The 26,294-nt window shown below is 51.7% G+C and overlaps 1 protein-coding gene across 2 annotated transcripts; it reads left to right on the top strand.

Moving 5' to 3' along the window:
- Positions 1-2: 2 nt before the first annotated feature.
- Positions 3-24,666, top strand: POLR3E (RNA polymerase III subunit E). Of its 2 annotated transcripts, XM_075283770.1 has the most exons (21): positions 3-90; positions 3,205-3,275; positions 4,691-4,741; positions 5,072-5,149; positions 5,227-5,342; positions 7,208-7,290; positions 9,822-9,929; positions 10,276-10,325; positions 11,134-11,253; positions 11,356-11,441; positions 12,334-12,378; positions 12,868-12,959; positions 15,734-15,854; positions 16,309-16,390; positions 17,902-17,961; positions 18,283-18,440; positions 18,701-18,765; positions 20,221-20,699; positions 23,168-23,245; positions 23,320-23,445; positions 24,151-24,666. In XM_075283770.1, the coding sequence occupies exons 2-21, from the start codon at positions 3,240-3,242 to the stop codon at positions 24,205-24,207; spliced, it is 2,091 nt and encodes a 696-aa protein (XP_075139871.1). In that variant the 5' UTR covers positions 3-90; positions 3,205-3,239; the 3' UTR covers positions 24,208-24,666. The 2 variants fall into 2 exon arrangements, with proteins under 2 accessions (XP_075139871.1, XP_075139872.1); XM_075283771.1 differs by lacking the exon at positions 3,205-3,275.
- The last annotated feature ends 1,628 nt before the right edge of the window (positions 24,667-26,294 follow it).

The following is a 26,294-nucleotide window of genomic DNA, read 5'->3' as shown; positions in this document are numbered from 1 at the left end:
TCTGTATTAGTATGGCGGCCGCCTGAGCTCTGCCCGGGTATCTGCTCACACACCGGCGAGACTGTGGGGAGAGAGACGCGGTGTACTGAGGTGAGACTGGAGGAGGAGGAGAGGCCTCCGGGCCCGGACACTGCTACTGCCCGGGGCATAGGGTGACTCTGCTGCCTAGACTGGAGGCTACACCGGGGCCTGTGTATTATCTCACACCGGCTGGGTGACTGATACACTGCTCCGGCCCTGCAGCTCTGTCAGCGGGAAAAGCTGGGTGACCACCACAGACGTCTGTCCGTATTACCAATCAGGAGCTAGGAAAGCTGGGTGACTACTACAGACGTCTGTCCGTATTACCAATCAGGGGCTGGGAAAGCTGGGTGACCACCACAGACGTCTGTCCGTATTACCAATCAGGAGCTAGGAAAGCTGGGTGACTACTACAGACGTCTGTCCGTATTACCAATCAGGGGCTGGGAAAGCTGGGTGACCACCACAGACGTCTGTCCGTATTACCAATCAGGAGCTAGGAAAGCTGGGTGACCACCACAGACGTCTGTCCGTATTACCAATCAGGGGCTGGGAAAGCTGGGTGACCACCACAGACGTCTGTCCGTATTACCAATCAGGGGCTGGGAAAGCTGGGTGACCACCACAGACGTCTGTCCGTATTACCAATCAGGAGCTAGGAAAGCTGGGTGACTACTACAGACGTCTGTCCGTATTACCAATCAGGAGCTAGGAAAGCTGGGTGACCACCACAGACGTCTGTCCGTATTACCAATCAGGAGCTAGGAAAGCTGGGTGACTACTACAGACGTCTGTCCGTATTACCAATCAGGGGCTGGGAAAGCTGGGTGACTACTACAGACGTCTGTCCGTATTACCAATCAGGGGCTGGGAAAGCTGGGTGACTACTACAGACGTCTGTCCGTATTACCAATCAGGAGCTAGGAAAGCTGGGTGACTACTACAGACGTCTGTCCGTATTACCAATCAGGGGCTGGGAAAGCTGGGTGACTACTACAGACGTCTGCACTGCCTAGTGACTCTATGGTCTGGCTGTATTACCATTCAGGAGCTCGGCAAGCTGGTGATGAGCCTCGTATGGCCGTATGTGTGTGTGTATGTATGTGTGTGTGTGTGTGTGTATGTATGTATGTGTGTGTGTGTGTATGTGTGTGTGTATGTGTATGTATGTGTGTGTGTATGTATGTGTGTGTGTGTATCTATCTATATCTCGAGGTGTTTGTTCTGCCACACGTGACCGCTGAGGCCTAAGGGAGGCCCCCGGAGATGTCTCTAGTCATGTGAGTGACGTCCGGTGTCCTCTCCTCAGGCCTGATGTCTTTGGCCTCTTGCGGTGAGAACGTCCTCCATTACACCCAGGGGCTATCGGACTGCGGCCTGCGCTGTAGACCTCGGACAGCGTCTCCTATAGCTGCCCAAACAAACAGAGATCCTGCTGATCGGGGTAAGACCGGCCAACCATCGCATGTATATGGCGGTGCGCCGACTCCTCCCTGACACGACGTGATCGGCCATGTTGGATCGTATACAGGGGTCTGGGCATGTTGTTCAGTGGATTGGATGCCATGAAGGGTTAACAGGCCGAGCTACCTGATCTCCGCGTCCGGGCGAGGCGAGTACGTGAGATCCCGGACCTGAGATCTCTGGGAGTGTCTGTAATGTAGCGGTGAGTCAGGAGCGGCGCCATGTCTGCACGTGATGGGAACTATATGGTATAAGAGTGTGAGCTCTGGGGGTCAGGCAGCAGAGGACCCCCCTAACCTCAAGAATCGGGGTCCCTGCTCAGGTCCTTGGCCGCTGGCACTGAAGTTACTGGGACATATTGAAGCCCCTTAAAAATGAGCACAAAGGGGGATCGCGACGACAGACCACCCATAGCAGGTGTCAGAGCGGTCAGCCGTGTGCTGCGGGGTCCTCCACATACAACCCCCATAGCAGGTGTCAGAGCGGTCAGCCGTGTGCTGCGGGGTCCTCCACATACAACCCCCATAGCAGGTGTCAGAGCGGTCAGCCGTGTGCTGCGGGGTCCTCCACATACAACCCCCATAGCAGGTGTCAGAGCGGTCAGCCGTGTGCTGCGGGGTCCTCCACATACAACCCCCATAGCAGGTGTCAGAGCGGTCAGCCGTGTGCTGCGGGGTCCTCCACATACAACCCCCATAGCAGGTGTCAGAGCGGTCAGCCGTGTGCTGCGGGGTCCTCCACATACAACCCCCATAGCAGGTGTCAGAGCGGTCAGCCGTGTGCTGCGGGGTCCTCCACAAACAACCCCCATAGCAGGTGTCAGAGCGGTCAGCCGTGTGCTGCGGGGTCCTCCACATACAACCCCCATAGCAGGTGTCAGAGCGGTCAGCCGTGTGCTGGGGGGTCCTCCACATACAACCCCCATAGCAGGTGTCAGAGCGGTCAGCCGTGTGCTGCGGGGTCCTCCACATACAACCCCCATAGCAGGTGTCAGAGCGGTCAGCCGTGTGCTGGGGGGTCCTCCACATACAACCCCCATAGCAGGTGTCAGAGCGGTCAGCCGTGTGCTGCGGGGTCCTCCACATACAACCCCCATAGCAGGTGTCAGAGCGGTCAGCCGTGTGCTGGGGGGTCCTCCACATACAACCCCCATAGCAGGTGTCAGAGCGGTCAGCCGTGTGCTGCGGGGTCCTCCACATACAACCCCCATAGCAGGTGTCAGAGCGGTCAGCCGTGTGCTGCGGGGTCCTCCACATACAACCCCCATAGCAGGTGTCAGAGCGGTCAGCCGTGTGCTGCGGGGTCCTCCACATACAACCCCCATAGCAGGTGTCAGAGCGGTCAGCCGTGTGCTGCGGGGTCCTCCACATACAACCCCCATAGCAGGTGTCAGAGCGGTCAGCCGTGTGCTGCGGGGTCCTCCACATACAACCCCCATAGCAGGTGTCAGAGCGGTCAGCCGTGTGCTGGGGGGTCCTCCACATACAACCCCCATAGCAGGTGTCAGAGCGGTCAGCCGTGTGCTGCGGGGTCCTCCACATACAACCCCCATAGCAGGTGTCAGAGCGGTCAGCCGTGTGCTGCGGGGTCCTCCACATACAACCCCCATAGCAGGTGTCAGAGCGGTCAGCCGTGTGCTGCGGGGTCCTCCACATATAACCTGTCTTACCTGCTTGTTCCTGTGATGTGTTCTGACACGTGTCCGCTCTCTTTCTATAGGTTCCATAGGGGGCGCTGCTGTGTCTGACTATAGCATGGAAAATGAAGATGACGACCCAATTATACAAGAGGTAGCAACGATCCATTGTGACGGTGCGGCCGCTCTGCTGACACTACTGGTGGGGTCCCAACGCTGTGGCCACCTATAGCCACACAGATGTAGTGCAGCATGTGGCCGCAGCCTGGAGGGGGTCCAGGGCCTAAATATTGGGGGCCTATTGGGATAAGTCATCAGTATCTGATTGGTCGGGTTCTAGTACACGAGACTGTACAGATCAGCTGCTTTATTTGGCTTCCGCTGGCAGCACATTCGTCACATGACCTGTTTGAAGCTCAGTCCCATTCAAGTGAATAGGCTGAGATGCGTTACCAAGCATGGCCACTATACAGTGTGAGGCGCTGTGCTTGGTATTCAGTGACGACACCTGCCAAATGGATATTGATGGTCTCTCCTCTGAATCTGTTTTCGATATTCCAGTGACGGAGAACCCCTTTAATGTTTTTTAGAAATTATTTTTTTTTCATGTCTTGAGATAAATAATCTGCTCAGCAAAATCTCAGCCACAATGTCGGGGGGTCAGTGACCGGAGGAAACGCTCTGAAAGGGTTTCAAAACGCTGGATGTCCCGGCAATGGAGAGACCCCGCTGCTGTGTACCCAGCCATGGAGAGCCCCCGCCCTGTATACCCAGCCATGGAGAGACCCCGCTGCTGTGTACCCAGCCATGGAGAGGCCCCCGCCCTGTATACCCAGCCATGGAGAGCCCCCGCCCTGTATACCCAGCCATGGAGAGCCCCCGCCCTGTATACCCAGCCATGGAGAGCCCCCGCCCTGTGTACCCGGCAGTGGAGAGCCCCCGCCCTGTGTACCCGGCAGTGGAGAGGCCCCGCCCTGTGTACCCGGCAGTGGAGAGGCCCCGCCCTGTGTACCCGGCAGTGGAGAGCTCCCGCCCTGTGTACCCGGCAGTGGAGAGGCCCCGCCCTGTGTACCCGGCAATGGAGAGCCCCCGCCCTGTATACCCAGCCATGGAGAGCCCCCGCCCTGTATACCCAGCCATGGAGAGCCCCCGCCCTGTGTACCCGGCAGTGGAGAGCTCCCGCCCTGTGTACCCGGCAGTGGAGAGGCCCCGCCCTGTATACCCAGCCATGGAGAGCCCCCGCCCTGTATACCCAGCCATGGAGAGCCCCCGCCCTGTGTACCCGGCAGTGGAGAGCTCCCGCCCTGTGTACTCGGCAGTGGAGAGGCCCCGCCCTGTGTACCCGGCAGTGGAGAGGCCCCGCCCTGTGTACCCGGCAGTGGAGAGCCCCCGCCCTGTGTACCCGGCAGTGGAGAGCTCCCGCGCTGTGTACCCGGCAGTGGAGAGGCCCCCGCCCTGTGTACCCGTCCGCTGTATTTGCCTCCTCCTCTGTATCGCCCCTGCGGCAGGGTCTGCAGATCTTCTCTTCGCGCTCTCGTTCTTCCTAATGTTCTCCTTTCTGTTTTTCAGCTGGACGTTTATCTGGCCAAGAGCCTGGCGGAGAAGTTGTACTTATTCCAGGTATCGGCCTCTATTCACATTGTACTGTAAGGATTCCCAGCAGGGGCGGCCGCTGGACGTGCTCACATAAATCTTAGGCACGGCCGCTATACAGTGGACAGAGTCCGGGCTGCAGAGGAAGCTCCTGGGCCCTGAGGGGTCCCACATAAGATGTACCCCACATGGCACGGTCTGGGGGCCCCGTTACAGATTTAGTATCCTCAGTCTGCCTGACACAACCGATTAGTGTCTGTACCCCCAATATCCCACAGACCCCCCAATATCCCCCCCCTGAGACCACCTCTTGTTTCTGGAGTTCCCACCATCTCACTGTTGTTTCTTCTTCCCAAGTATCCGATCCGGCCATTGATGATGAATTATGACGACGTCCCGCACCTCTCGGCCAGGATTAAACCAAAGCAGCAGAAGGTGGGGGATGACAGAGGAGGTTTCTTCCTCCAGACTCGGCTCTGAGATGTGACGACGTCTTCTGTGATGTGTTTCAGGTGGAGCTTGACATGGCCATAAATACGATGAGTCCGAATTACTGTCGTAGTAAAGGAGAACAGATCGCACTGAATGTGGACGGCACCTGCAGCGACGAGACCAGCACCTACTCCTCGTACGTATATCGGCTAGGGTCCAGCAGTATATAGATGTGTATATAGATATACATGTAAGAATTCCTTCACCTTACTTTCTTGCCGTCTTCATACAGGCAGGCGGTGAGCGCCCCTAGCGAAGGCTTAAAGGGGATGGCGGCTTTATTGCTGCCATATGAGTGTGAGGATGGCCGTGCACTACTGACAGTGCAAACTGAGTCCTGAAATTCACCAGAATGATAAACCCAACAGATCTTAGGACAGTCCAGTCTCTTTATAAGACCTTCTCATTTGACTTAAGCTGAGCCAGAAATTTCTTCTCCTTCTGAGAATCCACAATCACATGTCTAGAAGGGGAAAAATCCCAAACAAGATGCTCCGAAGATCTGCAGTGTCTTGTCCTGACCTCAAGAGTAAATCTGGGCCAATGTGTAAAAGTCCTTCATTTAGGCCAAATACATCAGTGAATGGCTTGTTATTATTCATATGGCGCCGGCCTCTCCGTATTGTAGGGGCGCGCCGGCCTCTCCGTATTGTAGGGGCGCGCCGGCCTCTCCGTATTGTAGGGGCGCGCCGGCCTCTCCGTATTGTAGGAGCGCGCCGGCCTCTCTGTACTGTAGGGGCGCGCCGGCCTCTCTGTACTGTAGGGGCGCGCCGGCCTCTCCGTATTTTAGGGGCGCACCGGCCTCTCCGTATTGTAGGGGCGCGCCGGCCTCTCTGTACTGTAGGGGCGCGCCGACCTCTCTGTACTGTAGGGGCGCGCCGGCCTCTCTGTACTGTAGGGGCGCACCGGCCTCTCCGTATTGTAGGGGCGCGCCGGCCTCTCTGTACTGTAGGGGCGCGCCGGCCTCTCTGTACTGTAGGGGCGCGCCGACCTCTCTGTACTGTAGGGGCGCGCCGGCCTCTCTGTACTGTAGGGGCGCGCCGGCCTCTCCGTACTGTAGGGGCGCGCCGGCCTCTCCGTATTGTAGGGGCGCGCCGGCCTCTCTGTACTGTAGGAGCGCGCCGGCCTCTCTGTATTGTAGGGGCGCGCCGGCCTCTCTGTACTGTAGGGGCGCGCCGGCCTCTCTGTACTGTAGGGGCGCGCCGGCCTCTCTGTATTGTAGGGGCGCGCCGGCCTCTCTGTATTGTAGGGGCGCGCCGGCCTCTCTGTATTGTAGGGGCGCGCCGGCCTCTCTGTATTGTGGGGGCGCGCCGGCCTCTCTGTATTGTGGGGGCGCGCCGGCCTCTCCGTATTGGAGGGGGCGCCGGCCTCTTTGTATTGTAGGGGCGCGCCGGCCTCTCTGTACTGTGGGGGCGCGCCGGCCTCTCTGTACTGTAGGGGCGCGCCGGCCTCTCTGTACTGTGGGGGCGCGCCGGCCTCTCTGTATTGTGGGGGCGGGCCGGCCTCTCTGTATTGTGGGGGCGCGCCGGCCTCTCTGTATTGTAGGGGCGCGCCGGCCTCTCTGTATTGTGGGGGCGCGCCGGCCTCTCTGTACTGTAGGGGCGCGCCGGCCTCTCTGTATTGTGGGGGCGCGCCGGCCTCTCTGTACTGGAGGGGGGCGCCGGCCTCTCTGTACTGGAGGGGGGCGCCGGCCTCTCTGTATTGGAGGGGGGCGCCGGCCTCTCTGTATTGGAGGGGGGCGCCGGCCTCTCTGTATTGTAGGGGCGCGCCGGCCTCTCTGTATTGTGGGGGCGCGCCGGCCTCTCTGTATTGGAGGGGGGCGCCGGCCTCTCTGTATTGGAGGGGGGCGCCGGCCTCTCTGTATTGGAGGGGGGCGCCGGCCTCTCTGTATTGGAGGGGGGCGCCGGCCTCTCCGTCTGGCCGGGGTGTGCAGCAGGTTATAAATGTGATGCGATCTCTGTAATAAAGTAATTTTACTAATATTTTTATATTTTATTCTAGAAAACTTATGGACAAGCAAACCTTCTCCTCCATACAAGCTGCCAGTAACACGTCTCGCTACGCGGTGGCGTTTTATCGGAAAGGTCTGTCTATTGATCACTGCAGTGACTGTTCTGGCACATATCATAAGAGGGTGTTAGAGGATTTTAGGTGTCAGGTATATGGATAGAATCTGCGCCTGTAGTGGAGGAGGTTGTGCCGCGGTCACCTGCAGTATCATTGGAATCCCCAAAGCTTAGAGACATAAGACGGAAATCTCAGCTTTTCTGTATTGAATATTTATTCACTGGAGTTCTGCAAGACGGGTCATCAGTATCTAATGTGAGGAGCTCTGACACCCGGACTGCGCACCAGTCAGCAGGGTGACCCTGTATGCAAGGTATACAACTGTGAATGGAAGCAGAGCCCCGGCACCATTACAGTGTACAGAGAGGGGAGACGTGTGCAGTGTACAGAGCAGAGACATGTGTGCAGTGTACAGAGCAGAGACATGTGTAGTGTACAGAGCAGAGACGTGTGTAGTGTACAGAGCAGAGACATGTACAGAGCAGAGACATGTACAGAGCAGAGACATGTGTAGTGTACAGAGCAGAGACATGTGTAGTGTACAGAGCAGAGACGTGTGTAGTGTACAGAGCAGAGACATGTGTAGTGTACAGAGCAGAGACATGTGTAGTGTACAGAGCAGAGACATGTGTAGTGTACAGAGCAGAGACGTGTGCAGTGTACAGAGCAGAGACATGTACAGAGCAGAGACATGTACAGAGCAGAGACATGTGTAGTGTACAGAGCAGAGACATGTGTAGTGTACAGAGCAGAGACGTGTGTAGTGTACAGAGCAGAGACATGTGTAGTGTACAGAGCAGAGACATGTGTAGTGTACAGAGCAGAGACATGTGTAGTGTACAGAGCAGAGACGTGTGCAGTGTACAGAGCAGAGACATGTGCAGAGCAGAGACGTGTGTAGTGTACAGAGCAGAGACATGTGTGCAGTGTGCAGAGCAGAGACATGTGTAGTGTACAGAGCAGAGACGTGTGTAGTGTACAGAGCAGAGACATGTACAGAGCAGAGACATGTGTAGTGTACAGAGCAGAGACGTGTGTAGTGTACAGAGCAGAGACGTGTGTAGTGTACAGAGCAGAGACGTGTGTAGTGTACAGAGCAGAGACGTGTGTAGTGTACAGAGCAGAGACGTGTGTAGTGTACAGAGCAGAGACATGTGTAGTGTACAGAGCAGAGACGTGTGTAGTGTACAGAGCAGAGACATGTGTAGTGTACAGAGCAGAGACGTGTGCAGTGTACAGAGCAGAGACATGTGCAGAGCAGAGACGTGTGTAGTGTACAGAGCAGAGACATGTGTGCAGTGTGCAGAGCAGAGACATGTGTACAGAGCAGAGACATGTGTAGTGTACAGAGCAGAGACATGTGTAGTGTACAGAGCAGAGACATGTGTAGTGTACAGAGCAGAGACGTGTGTAGTGTACAGAGCAGAGACGTGTGTAGTGTACAGAGCAGAGACATGTGTAGTGTACAGAGCAGAGACGTGTGTAGTGTACAGAGCAGAGACGTGTACAGAGCAGAGACGTGTGTAGTGTACAGAGCAGAGACGTGTGCAGTGTACAGAGCAGAGACATGTGCAGAGCAGAGACGTGTGTAGTGTACAGAGCAGAGACATGTGTGCAGTGTGCAGAGCAGAGACATGTGTACAGAGCAGAGACATGTGTAGTGTACAGAGCAGAGACGTGTGTAGTGTACAGAGCAGAGACATGTGTGCAGTGTGCAGAGCAGAGACATGTGTACAGAGCAGAGACATGTGTAGTGTACAGAGCAGAGACGTGTGTAGTGTACAGAGCAGAGACGTGTGTAGTGTACAGAGCAGAGACGTGTGTAGTGTACAGAGCAGAGACGTGTGCAGTGTACAGAGCAGAGACATGTACAGAGCAGAGACGTGTGTAGTGTACAGAGCAGAGACGTGTGCAGTGTACAGAGCAGAGACATGTGCAGAGCAGAGACGTGTGTAGTGTACAGAGCAGAGACGTGTGTAGTGTACAGAGCAGAGACGTGTGTAGTGTACAGAGCAGAGACGTGTGTAGTGTACAGAGCAGAGACGTGTGCAGTGTACAGAGCAGAGACATGTGCAGAGCAGAGACGTGTGTAGTGTACAGAGCAGAGACATGTGTGCAGTGTACAGAGCAGAGACATGTGTAGTGTACAGAGCAGAGACGTGTGTAGTGTACAGAGCAGAGACATGTGTGCAGTGTGCAGAGCAGAGACGTGTAGTGTACAGAGCAGAGACGTGTGTAGTGTACAGAGCAGAGACATGTGTGCAGTGTGCAGAGCAGAGACGTGTAGTGTACAGAGCAGAGACATGTGTGCAGAGCAGAGACGTGTGCAGAGCAGAGACATGTGTACATAGACCCTCACCGTAGCAGCTGCACTGAGCTGGTTCTGGCATATTCCTTGTACACGGCTCCGGTAACCTGTCCGGGTGGATTAGATGTGGATAGGTCATCAGTTTTTGTGTGTGTGTCTGGATCCCAGATCAGCTTTTTTAGGCTTCTCTTGTCGTGGTTTATAGTGATTTTTTTTATTTTTTTTCCTCCTCTAATGCAGGTGAAATCCATGTAACTCCTCTGCAGGGGATTTTGCAGCTACGGCCCAGTTTCACATATTTAGACAAAGCAGATACGAAATATCGAGAGCGAGAAGCTGCAAATGACGGTAAGTAATAAAGATCCTGTGTATAGAGGGAACCGGTCACAATGAAAATATACAAAATAATCTGCAGGCAACATGTTAGGGGGCGTTCACACTACCGTCAGTGACAGCTAGTGTCCGCTGCTAATGTCTGTTCAGAATCTTGCGCAGACATTACTATCAGACACTCGCTGTGTCCGTGACATTTTGTATGGATTTAAATGGAGATCGGGTGCGTCTTTTACACTCCGTGCCTGTCCTTAACTGTCCGTTCCCAAAGATGTCTGACTTTTCAAGCGGACAGAAAAAACCTATGTAGGTTTCTGTATTTGCCGAGTCTTAGACTTGTCGGTGTCTTGTCTTTCTTCAGCTGGTGATTCCTCTCAGGATGAAGGTGAGGATGACGTCAAGCAAGTAACTGTAAGTCTTACGTGGTAACTCTTGTCCTTGACTGTATTCAGTGTCTTGTGATATTCTTGGTATTTCTTAGCTTGTTGCTTCACCAGACTGGACCTAGATGACTTGTACAGGAGATTGTAGGAAACGTTCTGATCTGTCTTATCAGTGGGCAGCGTCTTCCTCCTCTTCCCCGGCTGTTTCCTTCTCCCTCTGTTATATTCATCTCCAGACAGACTGCAGGTGACACAATTTGGATAACTCCTCTAGAAGTCTATGGAGAGCAGGGGGAGAGGAGCGAGTAGAGGGAGATGACAGAAAAAAAACCTGGAGTGGAGCCAAATAGAATCCTTGTATCACAGCCCATGCACGTTGTCTCCATTGGCAGACGTCAGTCTGTCTGTCTGTATAGAAGTCCTGCTCGGTGCAGAATAAATGGGACGATTGGAGCAGATTCCTCCGGTTCCGGTGTCTGTATCCGGTTTCCATCCACCAATCGTGGGAGAACTACAAATGCCAGCTGTAGGGAAAATCTTCTGTAATGCAGAATGTCATTTCTATATAATGGTCAGTAATGTAACTCCTCACATGCCGCTCCTGGAATATCCGGACACCATACAGGGGACCCTGCACAGGTTTACCTTCGCCTGGTCTTAGACTGTTTGTAGACGTTTTTTTCTGTTGTGGTTTCGTCCAGGATTGGTCCGTTCTGGTCATGTGACTTTGCTATACGCAGATACTATATCTGGCTTGTGCTCTCTTTCCTCTGAGTCTCCAGTGTGACTTCTTTAGTGATCGGATCTGTCTGTAAGTGTCCGGCATCTCCTTGTAGGTTCGGTTCTCCCGGCCAGAGTCTGAGCAGGCCAAGCAGCGGAGGGCGCAGTCCTACGAGTTTCTTCAGAAGAAGCAGGCCGAGGAGTCCTGGGTGCACCTTCACTACTGCGGGGTCAAGGTCACGATGCAAATCTGCTTTTCGTCTTTTATTATTTTTTGCCTTCCTGTATTACAGGGAAACGTTTGATAAAAGATATTAAGAGATTTATTGTTATTCCAGGACAGTCGCTCAGAACATGAAAGGCAATATCTCCTCTGCCAAAATCAGACCATGACCGAGAACCAGGAGCTGATGAAATCCCCCAGGTCAGTGTCTATAGGTTTATTGCCACATTCACAGGATACTCTGCAAGGGCTGATGTGGATCCCTCTGGTGACCTCTGTGAAGGACGAGATGGCCGATCACTATGTGGCTGAGCAGGCAACATCGGCCATGTTCAGAACAGTGGTGCAAGTGATTAGAGTCCTGCACAAGCGCGGCCATCTCTGCCTGCACTGTGGCTGCGTGGCCGTGGCCAAAGGGCTTTATAGGAAACTGCTGCAACCTGCTGAAGCTTTCACATTTCTTCTTTCTGTGCTATGATGGGAGAATTTACTTACAGGAGCTGTTGCATTGCAGTCCCTGCCACAGGACGGAGTATAAGTGTCTATAGCCGAGGGTCTGACTCCCGGGCACTGGACGGGTTCTCCTGGGTCCTCCCGCCAGTGCACTAGTCATACTTATGGATTGGCCTTTCACTGTGGTCCTGGCAACACCATAGAAGTGAATGGATTTCCAGGCGTCAGGATACAGGATCAGTGTCTGTAATGGCATAGCCCCTTTAAGACGGCATTAATAGGATGGGTTTTTTTATATATGTTCCCTTTTCGGAACAACCGAGGACATAAGAAAGGGTTAAAAACAAAAAATCAGAACCAAGCAGGTCAGGAAATCCCAGACTGCACATTGAAATGTATTGTGGCCACGTAGACGGCTCGGTACAGGATATGTGGTCAGTGGTCACCAGGTCAGGGGTTATACGTGTGTGGCCCACATTTGGCTGCACTCCGGACATTGCACATGAGGGAGTCCTGAGGGATAGAGGGATAGCTTTACGTCTGTGGTTGGAGTTGTCACACGAGTCTTGATGCAGCGAGTACGTCTTGTGTATGTAGACGGATTTCTCACACTCTGATGACACGATCTCTTGTATTCCAGTGAATACTTACAGATGCTGATGCCTCCGAGTGTTGAAGAAGAAACGTAAGTATTTCTCCTGTTTTTGTGTGACTGCCGGGCTCTCATGTGGAGAGGGGATGAGACCGCTCTGAGCGATGAGACCCCAGACAGTCGGACCCACAACATGTCTTTCATGTAACTGCCTCTCCTAACACAGGCCATAGACATGATGAGAGTTGGCCGTCACATGTAGTTTCATACTAGCGCTGCCAGTGTATTGGGGGACCAGAACAACGGAGAGGCAGAGCCCTGAACGGGAGGTTACAATGGACCCCATTCATTTATAACGGGGTCCATCAGGGTGACTGTAATGGGGTCCAGAGCAGGTGTGAACGTCGCCGCAGTAGATATCACAATATGAGCTACAATCCCCCTCCCCCGGTGACGGCTTTAGATCTTCAGTCTTATATTTAGCCAGTTCTATACGTCTTCTGGCCGTCCGTTCATTGTACTCGGCCACGAATCTGATGTATATAATGTCTGGGTAACCAATTACGTATTTCCCCCAAACAGTGAAAAGCCGGTCGCTCCAAGCAACGTCCTATCAATGGCGCAACTGAGGACGTTACCGCTGGCGGACCAAATAAAGATCCTGATGAAGAATGGTTTGTACCGAGCGAGTAATCCGTGTCAGTGAGATGAATGTACTGGAGCAGGAGTGTCCTCTACCGGGGCCTCAGCCGTGTGACCAATATCCCACTAGCCAAACAAATATTACAGTACGGTGTCAGTATTACCTCTATACAGTGTCAGTATTACTGCTATACAGTGACGTTATTACTACAGTGCAGTGTCAGTATTGCCTCTATACAGTGTCAGTATTACCTCTATACAGTGTCAGTATTACTGCTATACAGTGACGTTATTACTACAGTGCAGTGTCAGTATTGCCTCTATAGAGTGTCAGTATTACCTCTATACAGTGTCAGTATTACTGCTATACAGTGACGTTATTACTACAGTGCAGTGTCAGTATTGCCTCTATACAGTGTCAGTATTACCTCTATACAGTGACGTTATTACTACAGTGCAGTGTCAGTATTGCCTCTATACAGTGTCAGTATTACTGCTATACAGTGACGTTATTACTACAGTGCAGTGTCAGTATTGCCTCTATACAGTGTCAGTATTACCTCTATACAGTGTCAGTATTACTGCTATACAGTGACGTTATTACTACAGTGCAGTGTCAGTATTGCCTCTATACAGTGTCAGTATTACCTCTATACAGTGTCAGTATTACTGCTATACAGTGACGTTATTACTACAGTGCAGTGTCAGTATTGCCTCTATACAGTGTCAGTATTACCTCTATACAGTGTCAGTATTACTGCTATACAGTGACGTTATTACTACAGTGCAGTGTCAGTATTGCCTCTATACAGTGTCAGTATTACCTCTATACAGTGTCAGTATTACTGCTATACAGTGACGTTATTACTACAGTGCAGTGTCAGTATTGCCTCTATACAGTGTCAGTATTACCTCTATACAGTGTCAGTATTACTGCTATACAGTGACGTTATTACTACAGTGCAGTGTCAGTATTGCCTCTATACAGTGTCAGTATTACCTCTATACAGTGTCAGTATTACTGCTATACAGTGACGTTATTACTACAGTGCAGTGTCAGTATTGCCTCTATACAGTGTCAGTATTGCCTCTATACAGTGTCAGTATTACTGCTATACAGTGACGTTATTACTACAGTGCAGTGTCAGTATTACCTCTATACAGTGTCAGTATTACCTCTATGCAGTGTCAGTATTACTACAGTACAGTGTCAGTATTACCTCTATACAGTGTCAGTATTACTACAGTGCAGTGTCAGTATTGCCTCTATAGAGTGTCAGTATTACTGCTATACAGTGACGTTATTACTACAGTGCAGTGTCAGTATTGCCTCTATACAGTGTCAGTATTACCTCTATACAGTGTCAGTATTACTGCTATACAGTGACGTTATTACTACAGTGCAGTGTCAGTATTACCTCTATGCAGTGTCAGTATTACTACAGTGCAGTGTCAGTATTACCTCTATACAGTGTCAGTATTACTGCTATACAGTGACATTATTACTACAGTGCAGTGTCAGTATTGCCTCTATACAGTGTCAGTATTACTGCTATACAGTGACATTATTACTACAGTGCAGTGTCAGTATTGCCTCTATACAGTGTCAGTATTACCTCTATACAGTGTCAGTATTACTGCTATACAGTGACATTATTACTACAGTGCAGTGTCAGTATTACCTCTATGCAGTGTCAGTATTACTACAGTGCAGTGTCAGTATTACCTCTATACAGTGTCAGTATTACTGCTATACAGTGACATTATTACTACAGTGCAGTGTCAGTATTGCCTCTATACAGTGTCAGTATTGCCTCTATACAGTGTCAGTATTACTGCTATACAGTGACGTTATCACTACAGTGCAGTGTCAGTATTACCTCTATGCAGTGTCAGTATTACTACAGTACAGTGTCAGTATTACCTCTATACAGTGTCAGTATTACCTCTATACAGTGTCAGTATTACTGCTATACAGTGACGTTATTACTACAGTGCAGTGTCAGTATTACCTCTATGCAGTGTCAGTATTACTACAGTACAGTGTCAGTATTACCTCTATACAGTGTCAGTATTACCTCTATACAGTGTCAGTATTACTACAGTACAGTGTCAGTATTACCTCTATACAGTGTCAGTATTGCCTCTATACAGTGGCAGTATTACTACAGTACAGTGTCAGTATTACCTCTATACAGTGTCAGTATTACTGCTATACAGTGACGTTATTACTACAGTGCAGTGTCAGTATTACCTCTATACAGTGTCAGTATTACCTCTATACAGTGTCAGTATTACCTCTATACAGTGTCAGTATTACTACAGTACAGTGTCAGTATTACCTCTATACAGTGTCAGTATTACTGCTATACAGTGACGTTATTACTACAGTGCAGTGTCAGTATTACCTCTATACAGTGTCAGTATTACCTCTATACAGTGTCAGTATTACCTCTATACAGTGTCAGTATTACTACAGTACAGTGTCAGTATTACCTCTATACAGTGACGGTATTACTACAGTATCGCTGCACATGGCCGGAGGGGGTGATACTGTCGCTGCTGATAGAGAGGACGGGGTGACTGGATTAACCCCCTGTGTCCTAAAGTCATGTCTTGGACGGCCACCTAGTTCAGAGACTCGTCTGAGCGAGGTCTCGGGTAGATTTAGGTCCTAATTATTTTTTAGCTTCTGCTGTGGACATTTCACCGCTCCTTAGTTTCCTAGGGTCAGATCTGCTGTATGGAAAGTTTTTCCCTGGAATTTCTTTTATAGTATTTTTTTTTTTTCCTTTTTTGTCTGCAGTTAAAGTAATACCATTTGCAAACCTCATGGGGTTAATGGCAGCGGGAACAGAATCTATTGCAGTGCTGCGGTGCATACAGCAGGTGGCGATGTTGGTGCAAGGAAACTGGGTGGTCAAGAGGTGAGAGCTATATACAGTGGTATATACCTGAATGTCATAGTAAGTGGTAATGGCAGTACCGGGTGTCAGAGGGATATATATATATATATATATACACACACTACATGGCATAATTATTAGGCAGACCTGGGAAACATGCTGCACAGTAAGAAAGCTTTCAGAAATAGAAGGGTTAATAGATTATTTTTCCAATTAAAATGAAGTTAACTATAAATCCAAGCAATATTTGGTGTGACCTTTGCCCTTTGGGGGAGGAGTCTTGGTCTGTGCCTGTCTATCTGCGCCCGTCTGTCCTGTCTGTCTATCTGTCTGTCTGCGCCCGTCTGTCCTGTCTGTCTATCTGTCTGCGCCCGTCTGTCCTGTCTGTCTATCTGTCTGCGTCTGTCCTGTCTGTCTCTCTGCCTGCGCCGGTCTCGGTCTCTCCTCACGTCTCTCTTCTCTGCTTTGTTTCCAGTGATGTTCTGTATCCAAAAGAGTCGTCCAGTCCGCACAGCGGGGTCTCTGCTGAAGTTTTGTGTCGAGGAAGAGATTTTGTTGTAAGTATAAAACTACAGGAGTCTAAAGGAGTCTCCCGGACTCTAATACTGATGACACTTGTCAATAGCGGATCGGCTGCACAACGTATAGCCCCGTGCACTGTATATATATATAGGTTATAGGTATTTGGGCTGCAGCATGGCCACATGAGGAGAGGACGCAGCCCCTGCAGGGTTACAGGCTGTCTGACCCCGATACGTGATCCTCATTATCATTGTCCTGTTGAGCCCCTATAATTAGGATAAGGGGGCTCTGTATATGGTCACGTCTATAATATAAAACCCTGTATATGGTCATGTCCATAGTATAAGGCCCTGTATATAGTCACATCTATAGTATAAGGCCCTGTATATGGTCACGTACATAGTATAAGGCCCTGTATATGGTCACGTACATAGTATAAGGCCCTGTATATGGTCACGTACATAGTATAAGGCCCTGTATATGGTCACGTCTATAGTATAAGGCCCTGTATATGGTCATGTCCATAGTATAAGGCCCTGTATATGGTCACGTCTATAGTATAAGGCCCTGTATATGGTCACGTACATAGTATAAGGTCCTGTATATGGTCACGTACATAGTATAAGGCCCTGTATATGGTCACGTCTATAATATAAGGCCCTGTATATGGTCACGTACATAGTATAAGGCCCTGTATATGGTCACGTACATAGTATAAGGCCCTGTATATGGTCACGTACATAGTATAAGGCCCTGTATATGGTCACGTCTATAATATAAGGCCCTGTATATGGTCACGTACATAGTATAAGGCCCTGTATATGGTCACGTACATAGTATAAGGCCCTGTATATGGTCACGTACATAGTATAAGGCCCTGTATATGGTCACGTACATAGTATAAGGCCCTGTATATGGTCACGTACATAGTATAAGGCCCTGTATATGGTCACGTACATAGTATAAGGCCCTGTATATGGTCACGTACATAGTATAAGGCCCTGTATATGGTCACGTACATAGTATAAGGCCCTGTATATGGTCACGTACATAGTATAAGGCCCTGTATATGGTCACGTCTATAATATAAGGCCCTGTATATGGTCACGTACATAGTATAAGGCCCTGTATATGGTCACGTCTATAGTATAAGGCCCTGTATATGGTCACGTCTATAGTATAAGGCCCTGTATATGGTCACGTCTATAGTATAAGGTCCTGTATATGGTCACGTACATAGTATAAGGCCCTGTATATGGTCACGTACATAGTATAAGGCCCTGTATATGGTCACGTACATAGTATAAGGCCCTGTATATGATCACGTCTAGTATATGTGGCTGAATGGGCTGATGACCCATATTCTATCATACAGGTTACCACAATGGCCGCCCCGACCTCTCCACTAGACTTTCCTTTTTGGGGTCTTTTCTATCTCCTAGTAATATTGGATCACTGTGCCGCCATTGTGTGATAAATAATACCGCACCCCGCATGTCACCTTTACCTTACTAAATCGTTGTCACTGCTGGTTTTTGTTTTATAGATGTGGAAGTTCACACAAGGTCGCTGGGTGGTGAGGAAAGAGGTGGCGACTGTGACCAAGGTAAGAAGGTGTCATGGCCGGGGGATGGGAGTGATGGGCTGAGGACGGTACAGGGACACGTGTGCGCCTACTTGGGCTGTATTCATACTTAGCGTTATACATAGTGGTGAAAGCCTGTGACATTGTGTGTATACATCGCCATACGTCACCATGATACTGCTATATGTGCCTGTATATAAGGGCGTAGTCCTCTCTGCTGTAACACACGGCCACTACAGTGTGAACACCGCCCTAGGTCACATCCAGATCAGCGCAGACTTCTTACCCCGGCCGGCGGCTAGGAGCGGCGCGGGAGTCCTGACTTCTTGTTTCTCCCTTTAGCTCTGCCAAGAAGATGTGAAGGATTTCCTGGACCAGATGGCCGTGCCCCGGATTAATAAGGGCTGGGAGTTTCTGCTGCCGTATGACGAGGACTTTATGAAGAAGCATCCGGACGTGGTGCAGAGACAGTCAATGCTATGGAGGGGCGTCCAGTCCAAGTAGGTACAAGAGGAGCGGTCAGACGGGCGACCTGCTGAATGGTCAGCACAACCCCTTCCCATCCGAGGAAGTTCTCGATCTGCATTTCTGACTTCCCGCCTTCCAAACCCCAAAACTTATTATTTATTATTCTGTGCAATGTCCGGGGAAACTGGGGAATAGTCAGAAGAGGGTTTGGCTGGCAGGATTATTTGTAACCAGATTTCGGGTGTTTATGGGCTGAGTTTCCATTCACTGTCTGATATCTGTGTCTTCCCAGGTTAGAGAAAGTCTTTAATTTGTCAAAAGAAGATGCGACGTCTAAAAAGAGCGAAGTGTCCTCAGGTAACGGCACAGACGTCTTATGGGGTATTCACACTGGGGAGTTGGGCATACGTACACAGCATACATGCATACATAACAGAACATACATACATAGGATCCTGCACATACATACATACATAACGGAACATACATACATAGGATCCTGGACATACATACATAACGGAACATACACATACTGTATAACATAACATGGCTGATATACATATATAGATACCTGCACATATATATCTACCTATACCTCGTGTGCAGCTTTGTGTTTGCCTCTATATCCAGTTTGCAGTGGATGGAGGATGAGATTTATTACTTTTTATTATGGGGTACTTAGTCGCCGCCGCTGTGTAGCCTTTGGTGAGATCTCAGCCCTGTCGTCTTCCTCCATCCCGGTATATTCTGCATATTCTCCGGCCTCCTCCATCCCGGTATATTCCCCGGCCTCCTCCATCCCGGTATATTCCCCGGCCTCCTCCATCCCGGTATATTCTCCGGCCTCCTCCATCCCGGTATATTCTCCGGCCTCCTCCATCCCGGTATATTCTCCGGCCTCCTCCATCCCGGTATATTCTCCGGCCTCCTCCATCCCGGTATATTCTCCGGCCTCCTCCATCCCGGTATATTCTCCGGCCTCCTCCATCCCGGTATATTCTCCGGCCTCCTCCATCCCGGTATATTCTCCGGCCTCCTCCATCCCGGTATATTCTCCGGCCTCCTCCATCCCGGTATATTCTCCGGCCTCCTCCATCCCGGTATATTCTCCGGCCTCCTCCATCCCGGTATATTCTCCGGCCTCCTCCATCCCGGTATATTCTCCGGCCTCCTCCATCCCGGTATATTCTCTGGCCTCCTCCATTCCGGTATATTCTGTATATTCTCCGGCCTCCTCCATCCCGGTATATTCTGTATATTCTCTGGCCTCCTCCATCCCGGTATAGTCTGTATATTCTCTGGCCTCCTCCATCCCGGTATATTCTCCGGCCTCCTCCATCCCGGTATATTCTCCGGCCTCCTCCATCCCGGTATATTCTCCGGCCTCCTCCATCCCGGTATATTCTGTATATTCTCCGGCCTCCTCCATCCCGGTATATTTTCCGGCCTCCTCCATCCCGGTATATTCTCCGGCCTCCTCCATCCCGGTATATTCTCCGGCCTCCTCCATCCCGGTATATTCTGTATATTCTCCGGCCTCCTCCATCCCGGTATATTCTGTATATTCTCCGGCCTCCTCCATCCCGGTATATTCTCCAGCCTCCTCCTGGTGTTGTATTCGGGCTGTAGCTGACGTTTGCCTTCTACATGACTTGGGCCTCCGACTCCACCAAGGACCCCTGACGGTGCAGCACGAGACGCTGTTCTTTCCGTCTACTCCCTGGAATCTGCCGCAGGGGCTCCTTGGGTTGGTCTTGGGTTGTATGTGACGGATCTGGGACACGTCTTCTTATTTTGGTTTATTTTTGGCAGCTTCCTCCACTGTGATCACCGGGGACCAAGTGTTGAACATCGCCAGGGCCAAAGCCAAGGAGAACCAGGCGCGGCTAGAGAAGGATTTGCAGAAGAAGAAGGAGCAGAGCAGACTGGCGTCCAGCGTGACTGTAGTGGCCGACGTTCAGATTAAAGAGGAGCCTGTGAGTGACGACGACAGCATGGACACCTCCGCCTACCAGAGCTTCAATAACGGCCTGGCCAATGGCGTCCACGGCAGCGAGAACTCCGACCAGTCCGTCAATGGAGATAATAAGGACCCTGTTGGGAAAGAACTGCTGGAGTTTGTGGTGTCCACGTTCAGGAAACAGTATGTGCTGACCATGAGCGAACTCAAGCGCTTGTTCAACCTCCACCTGGCCGCTCTCCCTCCGGGGCACATTCTCTTCAGCGGCATCTCCGACAAAATGTTGCAGGAAACGGTTTTAAGCTCCGGCTGTAAACAGATTCTGGTGCCTGTAAGTATCTCCAGCATTTCATGGGTTACTGCATGATGGGGCCAGGGGACTAGTGCGACGTCTGCCCCATGTTCATGGCCGGGGCTGGATGGAGTCCGGGGTATCTTTATCCGATCCTCCAGGCACCCCTACCGATCAGCTGCTATTAGGGGGCGGAGCTGTGTCCCCTTCCTTCAGCTGATTGGTGGGCGCTCGCTGATCTGATATTGATGACGGATCGGTATAAAGGTTTAACCCCTTAGTGACCATGTGTGTTATTAGCCGCCTCTCAGGGGCTTTATACCTGCACGTACTTTTCATGGCGGTCGTGCGGGTGCCCGGGATCTTCCTGTTCTGTGCTCAGTCACCGACTCTTAACCCCCAGGACTGGAAAACTTAGATTCTTGAGGTGTAAGCTCTCCGGCCCCATGTTAGAGGGTGGGGGGTCCAGTGTGTACATTGGCTGAATTTCGGACTCCTTGCATCCTAACAATCTTTGATTCCTGGCGTCTCTCCTGTCTGCACCATGTACAGTATTGGGGGCAGTGCGGGCTCCTTTGTCGGGTATCCGTGTATATTCGGGGTTACACCATCTCTAGGGCGGAGTCTTACCCATCACAATAGGCCATTTACATGCCAGCCAGGATTAGAAGGAAATCGGAGCGGGCCGCACGGGAGCGCTGGAATGTTTCCCTCTGACAGACTCCCATTGTCCCGCCACCTTCTCATATAATCCGGGCGGGCGCAGAGACCGGGCCCTGGAATTAGGTCAGTGACACAAAGACTCCCCCGAACAATCGCCCGGACAGCTCATTGATTTCATGAAGGATTTGCTTTATCCCCAAAGTGACTACAGTAACCCTTTATGTTCTGGGGATTTGGGGCCCAGGATAAGATTGTGGCGGGGCGATGTGCACGGCAGCGAGATCCTCCCCGAATGTTGTGCACACTGATAGTCAGGCCACGGGGAAGGGGCTCGGGGGTGTTACGTTTATCAGGGGGTTAATGGAGCCATTCCTGCAGTCACAGTCCAGGTCTCATTCATCAGATGGGTCAGTCTGACGTGTGCGCCATCTGAACAGTGTCCGACCGCAGAGGGAAATGTCATAAAGACAGAAAAAGCCGCGTACTAAGGAAGGACGTCAGTATATCGCTGTCATAGGGAGTCCGGGGGAGGGGAGGGGTCCTCTGTAACCCCTTGTGTGGTGGAAATATAGTGTTAGATCAGGCGCTGGGTCCAGTCTGTATACAGCGACCAGAGCGTCTGAGAGGTTAGTCAGCCACGGACCGCGCAACCGAGCCCCCCAACCACAGACCGCACAACCGAGCCCCCCAACCACGGACCGCACAACCGAGCCCCCCAACCACGGACCGCACAACCGAGTCCCCAACCACGGACCGCACAACCGAGCCCCCCAACCACGGACCGCACAACCGAGCCCCCCAACCACGGACCGCACAACCGAGCCCCCCAACCACGGACCGCACAACCGAGTCCCCCAACCATGGACCGCACAACCGAGCCCCCAACCACGGACCGCACAACCGAGCCCCCCAACCACGGACCGCACAACCGAGCCCCCCAACCACAGACCGCACAACCGAGCCCCCCAACCACGGACCGCACAACCGAGTCCCCCAACCATGGACCGCACAACCGAGCCCCCAACCACGGACCGCACAACCGAGCCCCCCAACCACGGACCGCACAACCGAGCCCCCCACCACGGACCGCACAACCGAGCCCCCCACCACGGACCGCACAACCGAGCCCCCAACCACGGACCGCACAACCGAGCCCCCCAACCACGGACCGCACAACCGAGCCCCCCAACCACGGACCGCACAACCGAGCCCCCCAACCACGGACCGCACAACCGAGTCCCCCAACCACGGACCGCACAACCGAGCCCCCAACCACGGACCGCACAACCGAGCCCCCCAACCACGGACCGCACAACCGAGCCCCCCAACCACGGACCGCACAACCGAGCCCCCCAACCACGGACCGCACAACCGAGCCCCCCAACCACGGACCGCACAACCGAGCCCCCCAACCACGGACCGCACAACCGAGCCCCCCAACCACGGACCGCACAACCGAGCCCCCCAACCACGGACCGCACAACCGAGCCCCCAACCACGGACCGCACAACCGAGCCCCCCAACCACGGACCGCACAACCGAGCCCCCAACCACGGACCGCACAACCGAGCCCCCAACCATCGCTCCCCCCCCATCCCCAACCACGGACCGCAGGGCGCTGATCAGTCGTCTTGGCAGCTGAGCGCTTTGTAGTACGAGGATCCTGTGAGCGCAGAACATTGCTAGAGCCCCCCCTTAACCCTGCGAGGCCCGGAGCACACGGGGAGGTTCCGTCTCTTATATTTACCAGCATTACTTTGTGTTCTGCAATGTTCGGCCATTGATGGGATTTTCGGGGCGTTTCTCGGATTTTCGACAATTTCTATAAATTTTCTCTTTTTTAGTTTCCTCCTCAGAGCTCGGCTACTCCTGAGGAACAAAAAGTGTTTGCACTGTGGAGCTGCGGGGACTCCTACGACAAGGTAAGGGGCCTCCTAATAATCGGGCTACTTGGGTGGTCTCCTGCCCCCCCGGCTGATCTCTGTTTGTGCCCTAGGAGAGACAGGCCCTGCTGGAACTCTTCTCCAAGGGCCACCGGTTACGCAGGAACATGATCCAGGCGCGGATGAGCCAGGAGTTTGGGGAGACTGTCAGTAAGCAGCAGCTGGACAAGGTGCTGAAGGTGAGAAGTGACCCTGGGCTATTAAGCACTGTTCACACAAGCCCTAGTAATTGGCTTAGCAGATCAGTGCTCTGTGTTTACTGGCGCTAATTAACTCCTCGGGTGCCAACAGGCCGGACACCGCGACCCCGGACCAACCCTTATTATAGAGATGTATTCCTCCCATATTAATCTGGCTGCGTCGCCTACACTGACCAGCCGGGGCCGGGGATCGGCAGTCACCTCCCTTCTCCAGCAGATCCTTTTGAGCAATTTGTGGCCGACTTAAGTGTTTTCAGGGATGTGCTGACTTTTCCTTAGGATAGATCATCCATAAAGATGGCGAGGTCTGACGCCCGGCCCTGGCTGATCAGCTGTTTATAGGGCGGAGTCCAGTCCAGCCGCTGTACTTGGTGTCGCAGATCAGCCCTGTCATACGGACAAGGAGCCACCGACTGCAGCAGATTGTAGGACTGTACTAAAGGATTGGGGATTCCAGGGGTCCCGAGCAGATCCTCCATCTTAGAGAAGCCCAACTCTAGAGCGAGGAGTGCCAGACAGCGGTGCGATCCCTGCGGCCACCATGACGCCGGTCACCCGCTGCTCACATGATCCACGCCCGGCCCGCTGCTCACACTGTACTGATGTGGGATCTGCCGCTTCAGGCCTGTTCACACTCGGCAGTAGATTACCTAACGTGTTAACCCTTGATTGTTCTCGTTTCAGGACTGTTGTGTGTGTTATGGAGGGATGTGGTATCTTAAAGGGACGGTGCAGTCTTGATAGTAGCGGGAGTCTGTCAGTAGATGAAGAACCAGCGGCCTCGGCAGCGCTCCTGTGGTGACGTCCTGCTGGGCCCTGCACATCACACAACTAAAGGCGCTGGACGCAGGACCCCGCCCTCTGCTCTGTGGACCCGAGACTGTTCCAGGGGAGAAGCTGCTCTTTTGAGGTCTTTGTTTGCTTTTAAATCGCGTTTTGTTCTCTAACCTCACATTAATATGCACGCCCAGCTGAGGAAAAGATGGCTGGATTTTGGGTTTACACTTGTGCCAACATGAGAATCTGACTGCAATAACAGCCTGAAGGATGACGTGTAAGACGCGGGGGGGGGGGGGGGGGATGTGCGGCCCCTCTGCCGCCCGGTATGGCAGGGCCAGTCTAGCAATGGATCAGTGACATCACTATGGAATGAGGTACCGACGTGTGATGTCACTGGTGTCTGATGAGATCATATTGGTAAGCACATGACAATAAAGGTGACACGGCCGCTCTGGAGATCTCACCTTGCCATTTTCTTCTCGCGTTTTGTCCTTTCTCTGTTAGAAATCAGCAAATCATTATTTCAATGTCGCTAAGAGGAACCGAATAGATGAAGTGATTCCCCTCTGTAGGATACGGGGAGCACCGGGGGAGGGGGGGGGGGGGCAACGCTGGGGGATATGGGGGTATGGTGCTTGTTTATAAAGGAATATTTCAGTAATCCCTATTTCATGCCGTATACTACACTATATACTGTGCTATACCTTACCATATACCATGCTGTACCTTACTATATACTACACCATATACCTTACTATATACTACACCATATACCTTACTATATACTACACCATATAGCTTACTATATACTACACCATATACCTTACTATATACTACACCATATACCTTACTATATACTACACCATATACCTTACTATATACTACACCATATAGCTTACTATATACTACACCATATAGCTTACTATATACTACACCATATACCTTACTATATACTACACCATATACCTTACTATATACTACACCATATAGCTTACTATATACTACACCATATAGCTTACTATATACTACACCATATAGCTTACTATATACTACACCATATACCTTACTATATACTACACCATATAGCTTACTATATACTACACCATATACCTTACTATATACTACACCATATACCTTACTATATACTACACCATATAGCTTACTATATACTACACTATACCGTGCAGCGCCTCTCTTTGCCCCTGGAGTACTCGCCATATACTACACTATTGCGGCGCCCCCTGTGCTGTAGTACGAGATTCGGACATGGGTTCTGATCTTTTTCGGACATATGGCTGTTATATAAGAGGGTCCCCCACTGAAGCCTCCCCCAGAATTGTCCGTCCTTGCTCTAGTGGACACAGGCCAACCTTATAGGAGCAATCACTTAAAGGGATTCTTCAGGGCGTCTTGTGACCACGTCCACTTTTAGGCAATGAGCTCTGAGGGTCCAGACTTGATGTGACCGCAGTGTGTGGGGTGGGAGCCGCGCCCAGTCCTTGTGTCGCTCGCCATGTCGCAGTCTACCTGTGCTGTGTGTGGCTGACCATATTGTTATAGGGACATAGTGATCCAGTCTCCATAACACACGTTACTAGCAATAGAGATGAGCGAACAGCACGCACCCATAGAAATGAATGGAAGCAGCTGGCACGTACACTTTGCTGGCGGCCGGCGCCACAGGTGCTTCCATTCATTTCTATGGGTGCGTGCTGTTCGCTCATCTCTAGCAATGAACATGGGGGATGAGTTGGAGTAACTCAGGGGCCGGGTGGGAACAGCCCTGAACCTCCTCCCCATGGAGAAGCAGCTTTATAATAAAGTAATGGAGTCTCTCTGCAGATTTACACAACTGTCTAATGTTCTGTCTCCGGATATTCTCCGGTCTATCTGCCCCATGTCATCGTCTTCCTCGCTCGGCCTGTGCTCAGGTGAGACGTGTATACAGTATATCCAGGCTAGACAACGCTCTGTGAGCTCAGGACATCGGCCCAGGCTCCTGGTGGTTGAGCTCACAGAGCGTTGTCTGCCGCAGATCTATTGTATGA

This window comes from Leptodactylus fuscus, chromosome 8 (genome assembly GCF_031893055.1).
Source record: "Leptodactylus fuscus isolate aLepFus1 chromosome 8, aLepFus1.hap2, whole genome shotgun sequence".
Classification (NCBI taxonomy): domain Eukaryota; kingdom Metazoa; phylum Chordata; class Amphibia; order Anura; family Leptodactylidae; genus Leptodactylus; species Leptodactylus fuscus.
Note: the sequence above shows the minus strand (reverse complement) of the source record. Positions and strands in the feature narration are given on the sequence as shown.